We start from the raw sequence: 22456 nt of genomic DNA on the forward strand, positions 1-22456 counted from the left end.
TACAAACATGATCATGCGTGCAATATGCCATGTACATGAACAACGCCAAAACAACAACCAACAGTGCAAACCAAACACACAACAACTCCGTCCACAATCCATCTGACCCCCGAACTCCTCGGACTCAGTCCGGCATAACCAACCAGTTCACAGATAATATGTGTTAGTGCAAAAATACATTTAAATCATGAAAGTTCTTTAGGAAAATACTTACAGTGCTATATAATAATTTTCGAAGGATCGCGGCTGTAAGAAGTGGCGGCTTAGCAACGTAACAGTGTAAAATACATTGTGGTCGTGGGTCTCAAAAACTCACTTTTCAATGGAGACAATCCAAGACCCAAAATTGATAGGGTAGGGCCTAGAGAGGTCGGTGAAGCCAATAGTGGTGGTGGTTTGCCGTGGGTGGCGGCGCAAAGGGTGGTTGAAGACCAAAAATACCCAAATTGGAAATGGGGTTGGATGTGCTTCACCGGTGACGGATCGGAGCTGGAGTTGGGTCCATTGGGTTCCTAGGAGGTCAAGGATGAAGTTGTGAAGAGATGGTGGCCGGAAGTGGTGCGGTGGCGGCGTAGGAGCTCAAAGGGTGCCGCGGCTTTGCATCTTGCGAGGGAGGTAATGGCGGCGAGGGAGAAGCTGGGAATGGAGGGGAATGGCTGCCGGTGGGTGGAGGAGGAGGAGGAAGGGGCGGTGAGGTGCACGGTGGTGCACAGCGGTGCTGAAAATCTACAACCCGTATGGGTTTGACACAGCCAGCGGGGAGAGAGAGAGAGAGTTTGTGGGGAAGGGAATCCGGGGTGGGGAGATCGCCGGAGTGTGGGGAAGGAGGTGGGACTGGCGGTGTCGCCGGACGGTGGCTCACGGCGACGACCGGTGGACGAACAACGCGGACGCAAAGGAGAAAGGGAGAGCAGGTCGCGCGGGAAGGGAAAAACAGAGGGAGAAAAGAAAGAAAGAGGAAAGAAAAAGAGGAAGAAAAAAAATGAAGGGAAAGAAATGAGATTCAATCCTCATATCTTGGGTCACAAAAATGATCCAACGAAAATGATTTGAAAACAGTATCTCAATTCAAATAATTTAAACGTAATGATACAATTAAAAATAATAATTAAATCCAACAATCAAATAATTTAAAATAAAGAACAATTTAAATGTATCACAATAATAAATATTAAGAAACCATATCAAATTTAATTTTCGTAAATTTTAAAAATCATAAAATAAACCCACTAAATCCATCAATTTTAAAATAAGAGAATAAATTTTTGAATAAATAAAAATAATCCTTCAGTAAAAATACATTAAAATACGGGATGTTACAGGATTGGCTACTTGGGTTCAACTCTTGATGAGACTATGTATGCACCACTATAATCGAAGATATCAATGCTACTAACATCCTTATAAGAATGCTTAGAAGCACTCAGCTTTGAAGCTCCAAGGTCACTTGTAGAAGACAACGCAGATGTGCTTAAAGCCATCCCATCATTTTGTAATATTGTTTCAAATGCCTTTACCACTTCACTCATTGTTGGACGGTCTTCAGGCGAATCTTCAATGCATTTCATAGTAATTTCCAAGAATTGCCCAAACCCTATAAGATTTGGTGTGTCTCTAATGGACGAATCAATCATATCCCACAAACCATAGTGCTCTTCGTCGTCCTTGTTCATTGTTGTTCTCACCTGACGGACGATGTACATTCCCCTCTCAATCGGTCGCTTTGATGTTAGCAATTCAAGCATAAAAACTCCAAAGCTATAAACATCACTCTTCTCAGTTAATTTTTGAGTCTGATAATATTCAGGATCCAGATAACCCTGCAAGTAGAAGGCATTTTGCAAAAATTAAAATCGGAAGAGTATTCCACTGAATGCAAAGTCTAAAATATATTACATAAGACATTTTTAATTTTGTTGTAGGATTTGAAGGATTTGCAAGTACTTTGAATTTTACAATACCATGTATGAACAAGAAAATGAAATAATAAAAATTTGTTTTGATATATATATGTTAATCTGCCAATTTGGTTGCCTGAACTTCCTCAAGGTACTCTCTCTCTCTCTCTCTCTAAGGTCAAGACCTTGCAAATCAATTAACAACAATCATTATGCAGACGAGCCTATAACCCACGCAATGCGCGGATAGTTGTGTGTGTTTGTGTATGAGTGAGAGAGATTTAGAGAGAGACCAGGTTTTATAGTGGAGAAATTCGAAATGATTTATATGGTGGTGTTGTATTAAAAAAATCGTTATTTTGCATTAAAAAAAATGATGCAACCAATCATATTAATAGAGTGCGCAAGGAATATGCAAACGTGAATACACATAGAATTTTTGGACTCTAAATCCTAGTAGATTTAGAAAAGTTTAGGGCCAAATTGCAAATACTAAAAGCTAGTGGGACCAAAATATATATAAAACTTAGGGCAGATTAGCGAAAGTAGAAAGTCTAGGGATTTAAGAATTTTTTACCTTCACCAACCATCTATACAAAAATTATGCAAACTCTATCTGCATTGACTTGACTGAGTTGCTTTTTACCTTCGAATTCTGCTTATATTCTATATATATATATATATATATATATATATATATATATATATCATGACATTGAAAATAATTTTTACAGATAAAAGTAGGTTTTTAACTTTTATTAATAATATTTATGACTCTTTAATTAATATTCTCTACTCTTGAGAGATCAGGTAGAGATATAATAACATGACTTACCATCGTGCCTTTGACTTGAGTTGAAATGTGGCCTCTCAAATCATCTGATACTAGCTTAGACAAGCCAAAATCTGCAACCTTTGCAGTCAAATTTTCATCCAACAGAATATTCGTGGACTTAATATCTCTATGTATAATAGGAGGATTGGCATGCTCATGTAGGTAAGCTAGTCCTCTGGCTGAACCAAGAGCAACGTAGAGTCTTCTGTTCCAATCAAGATAAATGCCAGATTTCCCTACGTACGTAATTAATTAAGTATATTAGATATTTGCAAAGAGGTAATTAATTAAATTGATATCATGATGAATGTACGTACGTACTTGATAAGCTATCTCTAATTGTTCCATTAGGCATAAATTCGTAGACCAGCATCTGCTCTCCTTGTTCAAAGCAAAAACCCACAAGGCCAACAAGATTCTTGTGATGAACTCGGGAAAGCAATTCAATTTCAGTCTTGAACTCAAGTAAACCCTGCGTTGATCCTTGCTGAGCTCTTTTGATAGCAACAACTAGTCCATCGGAAAGCAAACCCCTATAAACCTGGAGATCAGATCAACATGATAAAAAGCATCAGCAAACATGAGTTCTTGGAAGCGGATTTTGCAAAAGTTCGACTGAATACTGAGATTTTATACGTACCTTGCCATATGCTCCAGAACCTATCTCATTTCTCTCGGCGAAATTATTTGTGCACTTTCGGAGTTCATAATAAGAGAACAATCTTGCACCTTTTAATTGTGGAGCTGCCCCGCTGCTATCATTGCCACTTGATCTCCAAGAAGCTGAGATATGGAGAAAATTAGCCATATAAGACAACAAATGCATACATGATCATGTTCCATGCATACATAGTCTTAAATTTGAATTATACAATCAATCACAAGAAAATGATTTACCAAACGGATTACTAAATCCAATGGCGGCTTCCGCACGTCTCTTTTGTCGAACCGCATATATCCCTACTCCCAGGAGTCCCAGAACCAAAATGGCACAACAAGCAATTGCTATCTCAATTATTACACGAGTGCCAATAGAAGTTCCTCCATGTTTGGCTGAAGAACATTTTCAATATTGTCAGGTAGAGATATAATTTTCACTCTCACACACACACAGCAATTAAAGATATGATCATTCGAACCTGGGAAAGCATAAGGGTCTGCAATAAAAAAATAGGCTCCAAATTGTAGAGGTAGCCTATATTGTTGAGTAGTCATGAGGAACCCAATTCTCTGAATCTCTGATCGATTAAAGTATTTTCCGGTTGAGGGAAAGAATGCCAATTGCACTTGTAGATAGTCATCAAAATTGAACCCGGTACTTAGAATAGAAACTGAACGTGGAAGGAGACTCAAGTTCACCCACAAGCTACATTCCAGAAAATTAAATACAGTTGCATTGGACAATTCACTGAAAAGTGATCCACCAACATATAATGTCCCTTTATATGGATAGGCGCATTCACAATTCCGAGGGTTGCAATTTTGATCAAGAGGACATGATGTACTTTCACAATTAGCCAAGCTAGTAGAATATGGCTTTGGTGGTTGGTGATTTTGCTGGCAGTAAGTTTCCAAGATAGGATAGACGTCGTTACACACTGGGTTTCCTTTTAGTCTGAAGTACATCAAATTGACAAAGAAGGTTGATGGTCAGAAGAAAATACACAACATATTTATTTTCGAATTGAACATTTAAGAAGGGCCATGAATTCACTCACTTTAAGAAATTCGGGATTTTAGTGCCCACTTTTACAAAAGAAATGTCGTTGTTTTGTAAATCAATAAGCTTCAGTTGTGGTCTGATCTCTTCATGCGCACCCATGTCCAATGTTTCATTAAATTCGTTGTTTCTCAATTTCCTGATAATTGAAATCGACTAACAATTAATTTCTCTTTATTTCAGAGTATTCTTATGAACCTATACCAATAACATATCAACTTACGTACACTTGCTGTAATTGTGGAAGGCTAAACAGTTCTCGTGGTATGGGCCCTTGAAGTGACCCATATTCCATAACCCTGCGCACCAATCACATAGCATGGTGAGTATTGCTAAAATTTGAGGAATTTTCATCTGTGAAAGATAGAAGACATACAGAGTGGTGAGTGTTCGTAAGGTTGAGAACCACGTTGGTGCTTCTGATGGCTCAAATGAGTTATTACTAAGGTCCCTAGTAAAATACATAAAAAGAATAAATTACTCGAACATATATATGAAATTGGCAATTGCATGCAATACTATGGCATCAACTTACAAGTAATTGAGTTTCATCATTTGAGTCAAGTCTGGTAAAGCACCCGTCAATTTATTTTGAGCAAAATTCCTAAGTCGATAGCAAGAAGGAGAAAGATGGTAACCACCAGTATGATTATACAAAAAGAAAACCACCACTATATAAATGTCGTGAAAAAGTACCCACAATTCAATGATATTTGTTAGGTTGCTGAGATCTGGGACACTTCCTGTCAGAGCATTTCTGTCAAGCCGACTGTTGCAAGTTGGAATAGTTTTAATTCTCAAGAAAAGGCTAGTTGAAGAACACCAATGTGTCATTAAATTAGGGTGTATTTTACTCACAGAACTTCAAGAGTTTTTATAAGTCCTAATGTTGGTGGGATACTTCCAGAAAGTTGATTTCCATCAAATAATCTGTCTTTGAAGAAGGCATTAATTAGAAGTGGAAGAAAGCATTTAAAGCATGCATTAGTTAGAAGTGGAAGAAGCATTTAAAGCATGCATGAAAATAAACTAATAGTTGGTATCAACATACATGTGTATCAAACTCATATTAGAGCTGAATAGTTTGGCTGGAATGGGACCTGAAAGCTTGTTCTTATTGAAATGGCTGCAAATTTGAAGACATGATCACGTTATTCTTCTTTTATGAATGCAATAATAAACGTTGTGTATCCTTAAACATATTCAAGTTATTGTATTTATCTTAATGATAGATTGAACCCAAGATTGGGAGAAGAAAAAGATTAAACTCACAAGTGTCTAGCCTTCAAAAGTAGGTCCAAGCCTGGGGCCCCCATGGAGGTTGATATTGGGAGAGGTCCTGTCAACATATTCTCCGCGACGTCTAGCCAAAAGAGTTTGGCGAAGTTACCGAAAGATGGAGGTATCTTTCCAGTTAAGTTGTTTGAATTGAGAGCCCTGAGAGGGAGAGTGTGTTGTTATAAAAGTAATAATTATGGACACGTAGTACGTACTCATCTTGTCATGATATTTATATGGCATATTGTGATGAAACGAGATCAGAACTATCACATTATTCGGATTTTGTGAGTACTTAACACTTTTCTAAAGTAGATAGAGAAAAATTACGTACTGGCATTGTGATTCATGTAGTAATCTTATATAATAAGCATTGAAAGATCTTACAAGAAGCGGAGATCTGAAAGATTTCCCAATTCTTCTGGAATATCACCAGTGAAGCTGCAACCAGCTAGGATTCTGAAACATGAAAGACAAAAACCATGTATACATGATATACTTCTCACTGTTGTAGGGTTTGATGGATATAATATGCAAATAGGCCAGAGATTATAATTAATGCTTATAATTGGATGTTACAGGAAATTTAGCTTCTTCAAATCCCCAAGCTGTGGAGAGAGGGAACCTGTGAGCCCACGGTTAAATGATAGGTCCCTGAAATTTAATATTAATGTTAGCAGTACTTCAACAAATTAGTAGTGGATCAATGGCAAAATCTACTTAAAGAAAAAGAAAGAATGATAGTACTTACAAGGATTTCAATTCAGCGAGTCCCCCAATGTCACCTTCAAGCTTCCCTTCTAGGCCCATCGTTGATAATTTCCTGAATAGATTTGAAAGGAATCCACAAAATAAGGATATACAAAGACTTACCAAAAGATCAGGGAGAAGGATGAAAATGAAAAAAAGCAAAAGTAACATTGTTTGGCTACGCAATTAGTATGGGATGAGATGAGATGAGATGAGATGAAATGAGATATTTGTTAAAAGTTTAATAAAATATTTTATAATATAACTGTCTAATATTATTTTTTTTTAAATTTGAAAAAAGTTAAATTATTTATTATATTTTGTATGGGAGTTTGAAAAAATTATAATGATTATATCAGATGAGATAGTTTGATTTTGTATAACCAAACTAGCCATCTTAGACATAATGTATATTGTTGTGTCAAGAGTACTGCAGATTAATGTTAGTGTATTTTCTAAACCGATTTGTAAGAAAGAGGACTAAATGAATACAGGAAAATAGTCATTTGACTCATTATACCTGTACCACACATTACATATATATAGTATGTGGTGTGTGATATAAGGATGGTGTGTAAAATTTTTCTACTGGAAGAACATGAATAAGGACAGTAATAAGGGGAAGATGTTTACAAGGCAGTAACCCTAGAATTACTATTGTTGCAAGTAACTCCTTCCCAACCGCGCAATCCACATGGATCATCTGAATGCCCCCAACTTGGTGGTGTGTTTTTCCACGTGGCCTTCAAGGCGATGAGTACCGCAACTGCATTCATGCACCAGTAAAATGGTTAATCATCAACTAATGATCTCCAGATGGATCACTTTTAGCATTAGGAAAATGATAAATGGACTAGTTAACTTGCTCATCATGTATTTTATTTTATTTTTATTTAATAATTAAATAATTGACTATTAATTAAGTTGTGTAATTTTTTATTTTTTTAATAATTAAAAATGTTAAAAAAATATTTATCAAAAAATTATAAAAAAAAAGTAAAAAAAAAAAATCAGCTAGCAGTACCTCCAACAAAAACTGGGTGGCCCACTAGCAGCATCCTTTAGCATTAACCCAAAAATAAAGCAAGCTATATATTCTGTACACTAGAAAGACTAAAGCTTGGGGTAAAAGTTGGTCAGTCCGGATCGGAGAAACTGACCGGACCGACCCGGGACAAGAATCGGATCGAAAATTCTCGATCTTCTATTTCATGGACCGAGACCGACCAAATTTATAAATATATATTATATATTATTTTGCATTAACCCAAAAATAAAATAAGCTATATATTGGTTGACATACATGAACAGAAAGCTGGCTAAAGCCAATAAATATTTTTATTTTTATTTTAGAAATTTAAAAAAAAAAAACATGTATCGAAGTAACATAAGAAAACAAAATAAGCGATTTCAAAATTAAAAAAACGTATAAAAATTTAAAAGAAATATCATTTTTAAGATTTAATTTCAATTTAAACATCTAAAAATATTAATTTTTTTAGGATTTAAATTGAATTTAAATTTTAGAAAAAACTCTAAAAAAAGATTTCAATATAGAAATTAGCAAGCTTCTAAAAAGCCTCTGTACGTGTCAAAAACGTCTTTTTTTAAATAAAAAATATAATTATTCATTTAAATATTTTAAAACTGTGATCGATTGATGCACGGTGTCAAATACTCATTGGAGCTTAGTTGAAACTTTTAACTGTTGAATAACGAAAAAATAATTAATTTGATCAAAGCTGAGCTATTTTATTGAGTTTGGAGAGGATTGAGTGGCGAAAGAAAGGAAGTTTCAGACTTGGAAAATTATTTATTATAACAAAAATAGATATCATGAAACCAATTTTTGGGCGGATCGACGTTGACACTGATGAGAGACAACCCAGAATCAAAGCACTCATGATATTATCATGAAAAAAAAAAAAATTTCGAGGATCGGTAAACCTTTTTCAGGACAACAAACATTAATATTTATACGTTAAACCAGATGAAGAACATATATATATGGTGGCGTGGTCTGTTACATACCATCTTGAGGATCGGTAAATGAGTCGATGAAGTGAATTCCTGAAAGAAACAAAGCAAGAAAGAGCAGCTGCAACTTCATGCCGGTCGACTTCCTGCACATTAATCTCTCTCTCTCTCTTTCTCTTTCTCTTTCTCTCCCAGCTCAATGATCTATCTCTTCTCTCTCTGTGTGTGCGTGCGCTTAATAAGTATCTCACCACACAATCCTAAATATCAAAGAAGGGATAAGTCTACGTATACACGTATAGGACGTCTTCCTCTTTGTCTTGTTCGTGGAGGACGACAAAGCAAGCTGTGTTTGACAAAGTCATCCCGTTGGTCAATACTAAACTAATGCATAATACTGTAAGGATGGCCCTACTCATACAGAGAAATAATGGTATCGACGTTTTCTATCCATAGAATCAGAGTACTGTTGGTACAGATGGGAGTTTTCCATACTGTAATTCCCTCTTCCGTGACTGATCTTTCATCAGTGGCGCTGTCGCATTAATGTACGTTTTCCTCAGCCGCCTGCAAAACTGTATAAACTTCAGTGAAGAATATCTTCGTCAACATCATTTATTACTTAGTTTAAAGTGGCAATGTCTAGACAGTTGGTTGATTGTAACTTCAGTGACGAATATCATCGTAGTCATCATTTATTACTTAGTTGTGTCAGTGTCTATACAGTTGGTTGATTGTGAGCCGGCTCCCACCACCTTGGCACCACATTATAACTGTGAATTTCTCTCTCCCAATTTGAACTGCCATCTATTTCGATCTTCCTTTTTCTCATCTTATCTTGTATAGATATTTTTAAATCTTAAATTTTAAATGTTTTTATTTAATTATTATAAATTTATTTTTAAATAAGATATAAAAAATAATTCAATTTATTCAAATCTCAAAATAAAAATTATACTAAAAAAATTATATTCTAATAATATTTTAACTTATAATAATTTTTTCAACCTTTTATCTCTCGTTTTTAAAAATTTCATAAAATATCTTAACTCAAACTATTTCACTACTATTCACAGATAATTTCATCTTATCTCACTAACCAAACAAAATCTTAAGGAAAAAGGAATGATATTTCCAGTCATAAAACACGAAAGCTTCATGCACCATTTTTTAAAAAAGTAAATAAATATAATATTTATATGAAAAAAGTTAATTTTTAAATATAAATCATTTTTTTTAAAAGGAATATGTGACCCTTATATTATATTTAGTATACTTCGACTACGATTTTCTAATCTTTATGTTCAACAATCACGTGAGACATAAGAGGGACTTTCTCTCTTCGAACATCTCCATTAATCTAAAATCTAACAGAGAATGCTTTGTACACAAACATGAAACATTGCTCACCCCTAGGCCGTCAGCGATTCGTAGTTGGATGTTAGGCGAAAGGATAGAGATAGTTAACTTAGTTAATGTAATTTTTCAGTATGGTGAGAGTTCAAACAATGATAATGATAGGGTTACTACTCTCCTACTACTCATTTACTACTCTTTTTGTATTTGATTTTTTTTAATTTTTTATTTTATTTAATGGTTAAGGAAATAGCTATTAGTAAAATTATATATTTTTTTAATTTTCTTATTAATGATTAAGGATGTTAAAAAAATACTTAAAAGAAAATGATTAAAAAATAAAAAACTTCAAACACATTATAAGTAGTAAATAGATAGTAAATTGATTGGTGTTTGTATCAAGTCTCCATGGTTTTCTATGATGATGAACGAGACTTTTAAAGATTTTTTCAATCCACTCGAGGGCTTGGACAAGGGGATCCTTTACCTCCTTACTTGTTTATTATTTTGGAGGAGGTGTTAACAAGACTGCTTAGGAAAAATTTTGAGGCTGGTCAGATTGGAAGATTTACGCATCTAGTTGGGGCACCTGTAGTTTCTCATTTGTTGTATGCTCATGATCTATTGATTTTTTCCAATGGGGGGAAAAAGTCTATTAAGAGACTTGTTGAAATTCTTACCACTTATGAAAGGTGGTCGGGTCAAAAGATTAATCGTGAGAAATCAGTTATTTTTCCCTCTAAACTTATAAATCCAAGTAGGAAGCATGAATTACTGAGAGTTACGGGATTTAAGGAAGGAAAATTCCTTGTGATTTATTAGGGGCGCCACTTGTTACATGTAGACTGACATCATGCATCATTGAGCCACACTAATTGAGAAAATAAGAAATAAAATGGGGGTTGGAAATTCCAATTGCTTTCACAAGGTGGTTGGTTAATCTTGTTGCGACATGTGTTATCTAGTGTACCTTTACATATCCTTCCGGTGATTAATGTTCCAAAGGTGACAATTTTCTTTGGGGCGAAGTGGAGGAAGGAAGAAATTGCACTGGCAATCATGGCCTAAAATTTGTAAATCGACTAATGAAGGGAGTTTGGGGTTGAGGGATTTACATGAGGTTCAGAAGTCTTTACACATGAAGTTTGCCTACTGATTACTAACTAATGAAGGTTTGTGGGTAGATTGTTTTAAGTCAAAATATATAAGGGATGGTCATCCTCTGTCCTACATTCTGAAGGCTACGATTCAAAAATGTGGAGATCGATAATAAAGCGGGTCTGGAAGTATTGGACAATGTTCAGATTCTATTGCGAAATGGAAATTTGTTTTTCTGGTTTGATAGATGGCTAGCTTCGAGTCCTTTATCAGCCAGAATTACGGACATTTCAAATAAACAAACTCGTGTTAGTGATTGTTGGATGGAGCAGGTATGGAACATTAATCTTTTGAAGGAGTTAGTGGGAGAGGCGATTACAGAAGAAATTGTGCTGACTAAACTTAGTGGGCGGAATGCATTGGATATTTGTGTGTGGAAGCCATCATCGGATGGCAATTTTTCAACCGCTACTACTTGGGAAGTAACTAGTGAAAAAGGTGTTCCATTGCCTTGGCATGATTGGTTCTGGAACAAAGGTTTGCCAAAAAAAGTTTCCATGTCAATTGGAGAGCTTGGTTCCAGAGTCTGGCCATAGATGAGAGGGTTCAAAATAAGAGAATCTCCCTTGCGTCAGTGTGTGATTGTTGTATGCCGCATGCTAAGGAGAGCATAGATCATGTTTTTTCTACTGGTCAAGTAGCTTCTCAGGTTTGGGAATATGCAAGTAGGATGTTAATCGTGTCGTGCTTGATGTTTAATACTTGGAAAGCAAGAATATCAACTTGGATGACTTGTGCAAAAAAGTCTTCATTGGTGAGTAACCTCATCAATATGGTACCTTGCATTATCAATTGGTGTTTATGGAATAGGAGATGCAAAGTAAGTATGGAGGAGATGAAAATTAATGCGATGCAAGTGTGGACTGCATCACAAAAATAGCGGGTGAATTGAGAGTGCAAAGGTGGGTTAATGAGCAGGACTGTTATGTGCTAAATGAGCTAAATTTGGTAATGCCGAGAGTTGTTGCCCAAAAATGCCTACTTGTGAAATGGTCAAAACCACTATCCGGGTGGATCAAACTTAATTGCGATGGGAGTACTCGTAATAACCCAGGGTCTTCAGAAGGTGGGGGTATCTTGCGGGATATGGATGGAAATTTTAAAGTGGCATTCTCGGCTCATTTTGGTGTTGGTACTAATAATGGAGCTGAATTAAGAGTTATGTTGGATGGGATTCGGTTTTGTAAAAGACTAAGTTTTTTAAACGTAATTGTGGAAAGTGATTCCAAGTTGGTGGTGGATTGGGTCCGGTCAGGTAACTGCACCCTATGGTACTTATGGGACTATTGGAATGAGTTGATTTCTGAAATGCAAGGAATGGATATCCGTGTGTGTTGCATCAATTTAGAGAAGGGAATCAAGTAGCTGATTTTTTGGCTAAACAAGGTGAGTTAGGAAGTAATGTTTTTTATGAAGATATCCAACAATTGCCGAGGTTTCTAAAGGGTGTTATTCGGATTGACAAGGCAGGGTTACCCTCTATATGTACTTAACTTTGTTTTTATTTGGTGGTCTTTAGGCTTGTTTAGATGGGAATTCTGTAGGCATGTTTAGAGTTTGGTCTCTTTTTAGTCCTAGTTTGTATTTGTTGCTTTTGGCTTTGTAGTTGGCGTTGCTTGTTTTGTATTTGGGAGGGTTTTTTTTTTTGTAAACTTCTAGATGTTTAGTTGTAACTACAGTAATCCTCTGCCATAAGTTAGGACATTTTAATAAACTTGGGGAAGAGTCGATCATGGACAGGTGACCCTAACTCTTATTTAAAAAGAGAGAGAGAGAGAGAGAGAGGGTATTTGCCTTAGCACTACGCAACAAGTAATATAATTGTGTTGACACAGTGCTCAAATATTTATTCATAAAATAAATAATAAATCAAACGTATGAAAGGTAAATAAAGAGAGAAAAACTCTTATGTGATTCAGCATGAATGGTTATGTCTACGAATCGTTTGGGGATAAAATCTATTATGTTTAATGATTGTATCAGTGTTTTAAATTTCGTACCGTACCGGCTGGTACGGCCGAAATTTTTCTTACCGGCCATCCGGCCGGTACAGGTACTATACCCGTTTCGTACCGGCCAAAATAACGGCTTAGATTTCAACCTGTATTTTTTTTTTCTTTTTCGTTTTTTTAAACTACAAGCATATTTTTTAACCCCCAATTCAGACTAGACTATTTATAATTTATATATATGTATTTATATATAATTTATTTATATATAGACTATTATTTTGGAATATAATTTATATATATTTTTATATATGATTTATTTATATATCAACTATCCCGAAACGTTATCCCGAAACACTATCCCGAAACAGCATCGGTACCGAAAGATTTCCTTCCAGTGCCTTGACCGGTACAACGTCTGGTACTATATTCAAAACATTGGATTGTATACTTTCTGATTGTAAGAACTATGCCATTACAAGAAATGAACATCCCACGTACGAGACTAAGGGGAGGTTTGGATAGTAAGTTGAGTTGAGATAAAAGTTAAAAATTAAATAAAATATTGTTAGAATATTATTTTTTAATATTATTATTGTTTTAAGATTTGAAAAAGTTGAATTGTTTATTATATTTTGTGTGAAAATTAGAAAAATTATAATGATTAAATGAGATGAGTTAAGAATCAGCTTTCACTATCGAAACCTCCCTTGAGGCTTTGCTTGGAAAATAAGATGAAATGAGATAAGAAATCTGTGAATAGTAGTGAAATTATTTGAGTTAAGATGTTTTTATAGATTTTAGAAAATAAAAATTAAATAAAAATATTATAGAGTTACAATATTGTTATAATATAATTTAAAAAAACTGAATTTCTTTTTGCATTTTGTTTGGGAGTTTGAAAATTTTGTAATAATTAGATAATGATTAGATAAAAAAGTTAAAAATTTGAAATTAAAAAATATTTGTGTTGATGTTGTGTTTCATAGCCTGGGCAACTCCACACTGGTGGACTCGATCTAGATCCTATTGAGATAGAGAATGGGGAGCTCAAAGTGCCGTGGTACCTCCGATGCCTAAGTTAGTTATTGGGATGGGGTGAAAGAGAGAAATATTCAATCAGATGTAAGAAGAAGTATGAAAGAGTTTGAACCCCTCCCCAAGCTGAGGGAGTGGGTATTTATACCTGACCATGGTGATCCCGAGGCGAAGGTAGTGGGTGTGCATCCCCGTACTAGGGTCGGGTGTCCCTGCCAACTCCCTATTGTGCTGCAGACTTGCAGCTGTCACTGACACCCCAGAAGGCATGTCGTGGCGTGCCTAGCCTCGGGATTCATTAAATGTGGCGTGGGAAGCCACATCGTGGCATGGCTCCCTGTCATGGCGTGCCTATCTCCATCCCATTAAATGCGGTGTGGTTCTGGTCAGGTACATCCATCCCCCTAGGGAAGGGTTCAGAGGCAAGGGAAGTCCCTGAATGTCAGCCAGTAGTGGTGTAAGGCAATCCTGCATTCAATCCTCTAGTCAGTGTGCTTTACCCGATTGCTCTTCTTCCTAGGCCTTCTAGGCTGACCTGGCCTAGCCCAGACCTTATCCTTGGTCTTATGAACTAGACCTATTCCCCAGGACAGGCCCTGGGGATTACTTCCCTCACATTGTCCCGTGAATTCCTAGCACACGCGTGGTAAGAATTCAAAACATCCTTGTCGTGGCTTCCTCGGACGCATTCCTCGTAGTTGTTCCCACATTGTTAGATGAGGGCACTCAGGCTCTTACGTTGTCTTTCCAACTTCCTAACCATTGAAAGTGGGTTGATGTCTTCCCACGTCCCAAGCTGTGCACTAGCCCATGGTCTCTACACCCCCGATGTGGCTTCCCACATCTACACAACCTTGCGCCGATTGAGCTCCCTAAGGCCACCTATCCACATCACTCAATGCAGGCGTCACCTAGATTTCCACAGTTCCCACGTCTCCTGAGGGTTGGGTCCAACGGGGTGCGTCTGGCCTCCCAGGTTGTTTATTGGTCGTGCATCCCACTCACCTAATGTGGCTTCCCACGTCTACCCAGCCTTGCTCCAATTGGACATCCTGAGGCTACCTACCCGTACTATCAGTGGCGCCTCAATTTGCGTACAAGCCTATATAAGGCCTCTTCCCCCTCATGTTTTCACCGTTTAGTTCCCTTCTTCCCTTTCCTTCGTTTGCTCCCCTCTAAGTCTTTCTCTGCTGCAACTTTTCTCCATTACTCTTTGTCGTCTTCTTTTGCCATTTCTTCTTCGCTCTTCTAAATCTCTTGTCTTCCTCTCCGTCATTCTCCACGTTCTTCTTTGTTGCTTCGATGGCCCCAAAGATTTTCTCAAGTTCGAAGCCCATGTACTTTGCCGGGAAGAGCTGGAGTCATCGATTTCTACCGAAACCCACCAGGCATTCAAGCTGAAGTACAATATCCCTGTGTCAGGCTATTCTGGAGGTCCCAGGGGGTCACGCTTCCTATCGAAGATGTTGGAGGGATGGCGGACCGTGTGGCGCTCTACCCCCTCATGTTCATAAACAGGCTCCGGCTCCCGTTCAACTGTCCCATTTGTAACGTTCCCAACTTCTTGGGGTTGGCCCCCACGCAGCTTCATCCAAACGTCTGGTGACTCCTAGTGGCCAATTGCATCATTTACTGGAGGGTGTTCAGCACCAGTTCAGAGGAGTATCTCGACTTGACAGTTCAGGAGTTTTTGTCGGTGTACCGAGTGCTGCACCTTGAAGGGAGCTTGTGCACCTTTTAGGCATGCACGGCCTGGAGGCACACCGCCAGCCTTGAGTCATCTCACTCACATATCAAGACTAGTCCCAGAAGTTTTTCTTCGTTCTGGGCTCAAGATGGGAGTACCTCGAAGGAGAGAAGGACGACAGAGAGTTCTCCATTCAGGCAGTCTGGTCATACGTCCTCCTTTCTGAGAGCCTGGTCATCGACTTGTCCCGGAGGGAGGAGACTAGGCTAGTGACAGTGCTATCCTAGGTATCAGCCCACCCTTATGATGTGAAGACCGACGCGGTGCTGTCCGCATTCAATATCAGGAGCTATTTGACCACTACCGACCTCTCATACATGCTCAGGTGAGACTTCTTGAGGGACCCCTCATTGCCCCAAGGTCAAAAGTGACTCACTCAAAAATGAGTAGTACAAAGGCTATCCCAAGTGCAGGAGGATGTCGAGTAATAATTAGAAATAAATTCCTAAATTGTCTCCTCAAGGAAAGTTACTTAAAATCAAACTCGTTTAAAATGGTGAAAATATTCACAAAGAGAAAATAAAAATGATGGCATGTGCAATGGATGTAAGAGTGCAACAAGAATGAAAAGGGCACTAGTCATGAACTAGATTCATATTTTTGAATTTTTAAGTGTCGAAATGAAATGTAAAAAACTAAAAAATTGAAATTAACAATCAAAGAATCAACTAAACTAAACAATCTTAATTAATCTGAAAATTAAATAATAAAACTGAAATTATTTTAAGTCCTAATTAAGCTTTAATCGATCTAATATGCAATGGAACTGAGAGATTAATAAAACTAATCTAAGAATTAAACTAGATTAGAAAGTAATTGACAAAATACGAAGTGAAAATTGAAAAGTCCCAAAATCAAGATTCTAGGGTTCATCCTTGTATTCAAATCACAAATTGTCAAAATTAATTCATAGCAATTGTAATCATTGTTAAATGAAAGTTTAAAGAAGCTAGAAAAATAAATAACACGAAGTAAATAAATAGCAAATAAAATGCTCAAAAGTCTAAGCCAAAAACCTAAAATATTCCATAAACTTTAAACTGAAATTAAATGAAAAGTATGGAATGAAAAGAGCAAACCAAATGAATAGAGATGGAGGTGATAGGCAATGGAGGAGGCGGCTGGAGCGGCAATTGAACTCTAGAAGAGTTCTTCAAATGTGCGGCCTGCTCTACAAAAAGTCTCCAATTTTGTGTTAATGATATGCTTAAATAGGGTAGGAAAGAAGCCCTAATGTCTTCATATTCTAACACACAAAATCGCTTAAATTTTAAGATTTAACTTGGCAGTCACGCACGTGCTTCAGGAATTGGAATTTGGAAATCCTTATTAGAGCCAACTTCGTAACCCTTTAAGATAGCTTTCCAATGCATCAAGAATTGTATCAATACGATATTTGAACAGAAAGTTATAATTAAAATACTAAAGTGTGTCCATTTTGTCTCGTAACGCATTTTGGACTCTGATCCGAATTACTCTCAAACCCCATCATTATCCTTTTTTGAAGAGTCTTACACTCGTTGAAAGTTCTTAGGTTGTTCCAACATCTTGCCCACTTGAAAGTCCTTTGAATTTGAAATTAAAAATAAAATAAAATAAGAATAATAGAATATCAAAAATATATTGTGTATGTGAATGAATATTGTCCAATTAAATCACAAGTTATAAAATTAAGCACAAATCATGCTATCAACCAATTTAAATCACAACTCATATTTTTTCATCTTAACCATTTTTTCATCTAAAACCAATAATAATGTAATGAAATAAACAAAATATATTGGTTCTAAATGTATAAAATATGCAATAATTCAACTGAATCACACCTCTTAACTAGCGTTTTACTAATCCTTGAGCTAAATAGTGAAAATTAATTGAGATAAATATTGCATAAAGATCGAAATCCAAACAGAAACAATCAAACACAATTTTGAATTCTCACAAAAGTGACATGTTACTACTCAACCCCCAGGGGCTATTCCCACCAAGACTATCTCAACAATCTTTCACATAGAATTAAGAAAAATGTCTCAGAACTCAAATGTGTGTGTGGAGCTAAACTGGTTGTGTATTCCTCATTACTAGCCATGATTTGTCATAGGATTTTTCAATCTTAAGATTAATCATTGCTGATTCTAACTACCTTAAAGCCCAAGGGACCAGCAGTTTTCACACTAACTCTGTTTTTAAAGGTTGAACTCTCAACCCCCAAAGTCTTGGGTAATTGTTTCTAACCCTTTACTTAGGAAAGTTCACTAAGTCGCCTTTATCCTTTTTCTATTTTTTTTATTCTTTTCAAATCTATTTTCTTTTTCTTTTTTTTTCTTCTACTTTTTGTTTTTTTTTTTCTGTAAAGCATGGCTCGATAGTCCTGCAGTTTACTTCTCCTGTATTAAATCAGTGAACAGTAAATAAGGAACACTACAAGTGTAAGCATGTGCAAAACGTTCTTCAAAATTTGCCCTTGTTCCACAAAAATCTTATCAAGTCTCATTTCAATAGGTATAGCATCCCGGTGTTTCAAGCCACACATCAACAAAATATGATGCATCAAAAAGCATGCTCTATGCTTAAGCTTAAAAATAAATCTTCACAAAATGATTCCGCTCAACTACTCCACCAAGATGCTCAGATTTCACAAAATAGCAAAATTGGAGTGTGTGTCAATCATATACGTATTAATTCACATCATATAATTTTTTTTTTCTTTAAACCTGCGCACACATGCCACTCCCCAACTAGTGAGAAACATGGTCCTCAATGAATCGAACAAAAGAAAACAAAGTGCACAAAAATAAGAAAGCAAAACAAAAAACAAATCAACATGAAATATAAAATCGAAGCAAAACAACAAATAAAAACAAACAAAATGCAAGTAAAGAAAGCTATAAAGGGTGAAAAGATCAAAACACTTCCCTGGAATCTTGCACAATCAAGATCTCTTCATGTAGATCAAAGACCTTTGGAAACGGCTTTAGATGTTGTCCATTGACAGTGAAGCTAATGTCATTCTTCGGATTGACAATATCTACCGCCCCGTGAGGATGAACCTTCTTTAAAATGTACGGCCCACTCCATCGAGATTTCGGCTTCTTGGGAAAAAGATGTAGTCTTGAATTGTAGAGGAGCACTTTCTGATCAGGGACAAGATGTTTGTCATGGATCTTGTTGTCATGCAAGGGCTTCATTTGCTCCTTTGCCAAGCGGGAATTGTCGTAGGCCTCTCTTTTTATTTCATCAAGCTCTGAAATCACATCAACAGCATACACCTCTGACTCGTCGCAATCACCAGGCATCTTGCAAGTATTGAACACATTTATTTCCAATGTCATATTCCCGAATGTGAGTTTCAATACTCCACTTCGACAATTTATCAATGCATTGGAGGTAGCAAGGAATGGGCACCCAAGGATGACAGGCGCCTGGTAAATAGTAGTGGTTGGCTGCTGCATATCAAGAACTACAAAATCCACTAGGTAGTAAAATTTGTCCACCTGGACCAGCACATTCTCAACAATACCCCTCGGCACCTTGACTGATCTGTCAGTAAACTGTAGCTTGATGGAAGTTTCTTTTTGCTCACCTAATCCCAACTGCTTATACACTGAGAATGGTAGCAAGTTCACACTACTTCCCAAATCAAGTAGAGCTCTCCCAATGCATGACTCACCAATCATAATGGAAATGTGGGGAGAGCCGAGATCTCCAAACTTCTGAGGAGTCTTGCTCAATATCAATGCACTAACTTGCACTGCTAGGAAAGCTTTCTTCTTTACATTCAGCTTCCTCTTCACTGTACACAAGTCCTTTAGAAATTTTGCATATGAAGGAACTTGTTGTAAGGCATCCAAGAGTGAAATATTAATCTTTACTTGCTTGAAGATCTCCTGAATCTCAGTGTGATATTTGTTCTTTTGGCTAGCTGCCAATCTCTGAGGATAGGGTACCACAGGTTGGTACCCCCTACTAGTTTCAGCATTTGCACTCACAGGCTTCTTCAATTCTGGTCTTACTACCTCTGGTTCTTTTCCAGCTTCACCAGTCTCTGTTGCATCTTTAGGTGTAGGAGCAACTACCTGTGTGTCCATAGTCATCTCTGGTTGGGGAATTTCCTTTCTACTTCTCAAAGTAAGAACAACCTTTGATGTCTCAAAAACTTCCCCTGAGACATTATGCACTTGTTGTTGCTATTGTCGGTATACTTGAGGATTAGGCTGAGGCTATGCTAGAAATTTTCCTTTCTCTTTAGTGCTCCATGTTGTGTTTATTTTATTGATGGTGCCCCCACAATTCATTTATGGCCTGAGTGTTTTGATTGTTTGTGGTGGCCTGAATCTGCATGAATTGCTGAAGTGTATTGGCCATCTGTGCCATACTGTCATCTAGAGACTTCTTTACAGATGTTTGAGGTTGAGAACTTTGTGCAGCTACATGAGGCTGAAATCCTAGAGGTGCTACAAAAGGATAGCTCTGAGAACTCTAATATGGCTGATACTGGTGCTGACCAGCAGCCTGATGAAATGGATGCTGAGAAAGTGGTGGAGACCGACCACGCTGATCATTCCTCCATGAGAAATTTGGGTGATTCCTCCATCCTGGATTATATGTATTGGAGAAAGGATGATTTTGTGCTCTGTTAACCCAGTTCGCTGATTGCATCTGCTCAGAGCCACTTTCTTGAAATACTGGCATAATAGAAAAATCTTGGGTCATGTGGTTCTAATTAGCGCATATAGAGCATGTCTCTATAGTTTTCACGGCCTTCACATTTTCTATCTCCATGACCTCTAATCTTCTAGTCAATGTAGGTATTCGGGCTTGAACGGCAGTGTCCTCCTTAAGCTCATATTTGCCCTCACTAGCAATAGCCCTCAGTGATTATGCTATCAATGAAAATCAATCAGTCCGAGTGTTCCATTGTTGTGCGCTCTCACAAAATAGTCAAAAAATGGCAATGCTTGATCAGGTTCCTTACTAAAGAATTCTCCATTGCAAAAGAATTCTCCATTGCACATAGTCTGAACAAATTGTTTGCATTCTGGAGTGAGACCAGTGTAAAAGTAATTATTCTGGAGTGAGACCAGTGTAAAAGTAATTCACCAGCCTTCAAGATTCAAAACCGCGATGTGGACAAATGTTTAAAAAATCCTTAAACCTTTCCTAGCTGGCTTGGAAAGTCTCGTCAGATTTCTGATTGAACTGGCTGATATGCTCTTGTAAATACTGAGTTCTCTGAAAAGGAAAAATTTTTTGTAAGAACTCACGTTACATATCAGACCAACTAGAGATAGAATTAGGCCTCAAAGAATGAAACCAAATCTTCGCTTTATCCTTCAAGGAGAAAGGAAATAAACGAAGTCTAATAAATTCAGCAGTAGTGGCTCTATTGATAAAAGTAGTGCAGGCCAACTCAAAATCTGTCATGTGCTGACAAGGGCTCTCAGAATCCATCCCGTGGAACTGAGGTATCACTGACATCATGTCATGCTTAATGGAAAAATTAGGTGCATCATCAAGTAAAATAATGCATGATGGTGTAGTGGTGCGAGTGAGCTGCAAATAATCCCTAAGAGTGCGTGGTGCAAGTGCAGCCATGGTTTGTTCAATTTCAATGTCCTCGTCTGTAGAAAAAACAGAAGAGCTATCTATCTCTGGGCTGTTTATACTACTCTCAATGCTCGATGTAACTCTAACCAACCTATTTCAATTGTCCCTCATCCATAATATGAAACATCAGTCCAAATAGCATAAGTAAGTTTCAAGTGACTAAGTAGTAGGTGACAAGTAAAATGTATAATTAGAGATAAGATAATGAAAGAAACATTTGAGATAAAAAAAAATAAAAAAATAACGAGTCTAAATTTACATCAAACAACTATTCCCTGGCAACGGCGCCAAAAACTTGACTCACTCAAAAATGAGCAGCACAAAGGCTATCACAAGTGCAGGAGGATGTCGCGCAATAATTAGGAATAAATTCCTAGATCGTCTCCTCAGGAAAAGTTACTTAAAATCAAACTAGTTTAAAATGGTGAAAATATTCATAAAGAGAAAAAAAAAATGATGGCATATGCAACGGATGGAAGAGTGCAACAAGAATGAAAAGGGCACTAGTCATTGACTAGATTCATATTTTTGGATTTTTGAGTGTCGAAATGAAATGGAAAAGACTAACAAATTGAAATTAACAATCAAAGAATCAACTAAACTAAACAATCTTAATTAATCTGAAATTAAATAGTAAAACTGAAATTATTTAAGTCCTAATTAAGCTTTAATCGATCTAATATGCAATGGAACCAAGAGATTAATAAAACTAATCTAAGAATTAAACTAGATTAGAAAGTAATTGATAAAATACGAACTGAAAATTGAAAAGCCCTAAAATCAAGATTCTAGGATTCATCCTTGTATTCAAATAAAGAATTCCCAAAATTAATCCATAGCAATTATGACACCCCGACTCCCACGTACAAAAACACGGGAATCGTGACGTCAGGATGATGACAACACGGGTCATGCATCCTAATGAAATGTGCTCAAGTGTGTGCAACATGCAAAAGTATACAATAAACAACGTAGCGGATAAATATAAATAAGTCAATTAAGTACCAGAATTTTTAATACAAACTAACATAAGTAAAATGATTAAAAGAGTTATACAATCATCCCAAATAAAATAATAAAAAGTCTCAAACCATAAACGAGTGATCCCAATCACTCCTCGGGCAGAGCTGAATCCTCAGGCTC

The 22456-nt window shown here is 36.8% G+C and overlaps 1 protein-coding gene across 1 annotated transcript; it reads right to left on the reverse strand.

The window, feature by feature from the left end:
- Positions 1–1324: 1324 nt before the first annotated feature.
- Positions 1325–8807, reverse strand: LOC121243559 (leucine-rich repeat receptor protein kinase HPCA1-like). The gene is made up of 19 exons (XM_041141689.1): positions 8513–8807; positions 7115–7247; positions 6483–6554; positions 6311–6385; positions 6119–6190; positions 5726–5890; positions 5505–5579; positions 5312–5383; positions 5154–5222; positions 4989–5057; positions 4830–4904; positions 4681–4752; positions 4452–4592; positions 3873–4348; positions 3631–3786; positions 3374–3516; positions 3055–3274; positions 2734–2969; positions 1325–1820 (listed from the first exon to the last, which is right to left on the reverse strand). The coding sequence occupies exons 1-19, from the start codon at positions 8610–8612 to the stop codon at positions 1329–1331; spliced, it is 2913 nt and encodes a 970-aa protein (XP_040997623.1). The 5' UTR covers positions 8613–8807; the 3' UTR covers positions 1325–1328.
- Positions 8808–22456: the final 13649 nt, after the last annotated feature.

The sequence above is a fragment of the Juglans microcarpa x Juglans regia genome, chromosome 8D, assembly GCF_004785595.1.
Source record: "Juglans microcarpa x Juglans regia isolate MS1-56 chromosome 8D, Jm3101_v1.0, whole genome shotgun sequence".
Taxonomy (NCBI): domain Eukaryota; kingdom Viridiplantae; phylum Streptophyta; class Magnoliopsida; order Fagales; family Juglandaceae; genus Juglans; species Juglans microcarpa x Juglans regia.

Coding starts and splice junctions, on each gene's coding strand:
- LOC121243559 (XM_041141689.1), bottom strand. CDS start 8,612: ATGTGCAGGAAGTCGACCGGCATGAAGTTGCAGCTGCTCTTTCTTGCT. Junction 5,223..5,311: donor ATAAAAACTCTTGAAGTTCT/GTGAGTAAAATA, acceptor AACTTGCAACAG/TCGGCTTGACAGAAATGCTC. Junction 4,905..4,988: donor ATGATGAAACTCAATTACTT/GTAAGTTGATGC, acceptor GTATTTTACTAG/GGACCTTAGTAATAACTCAT.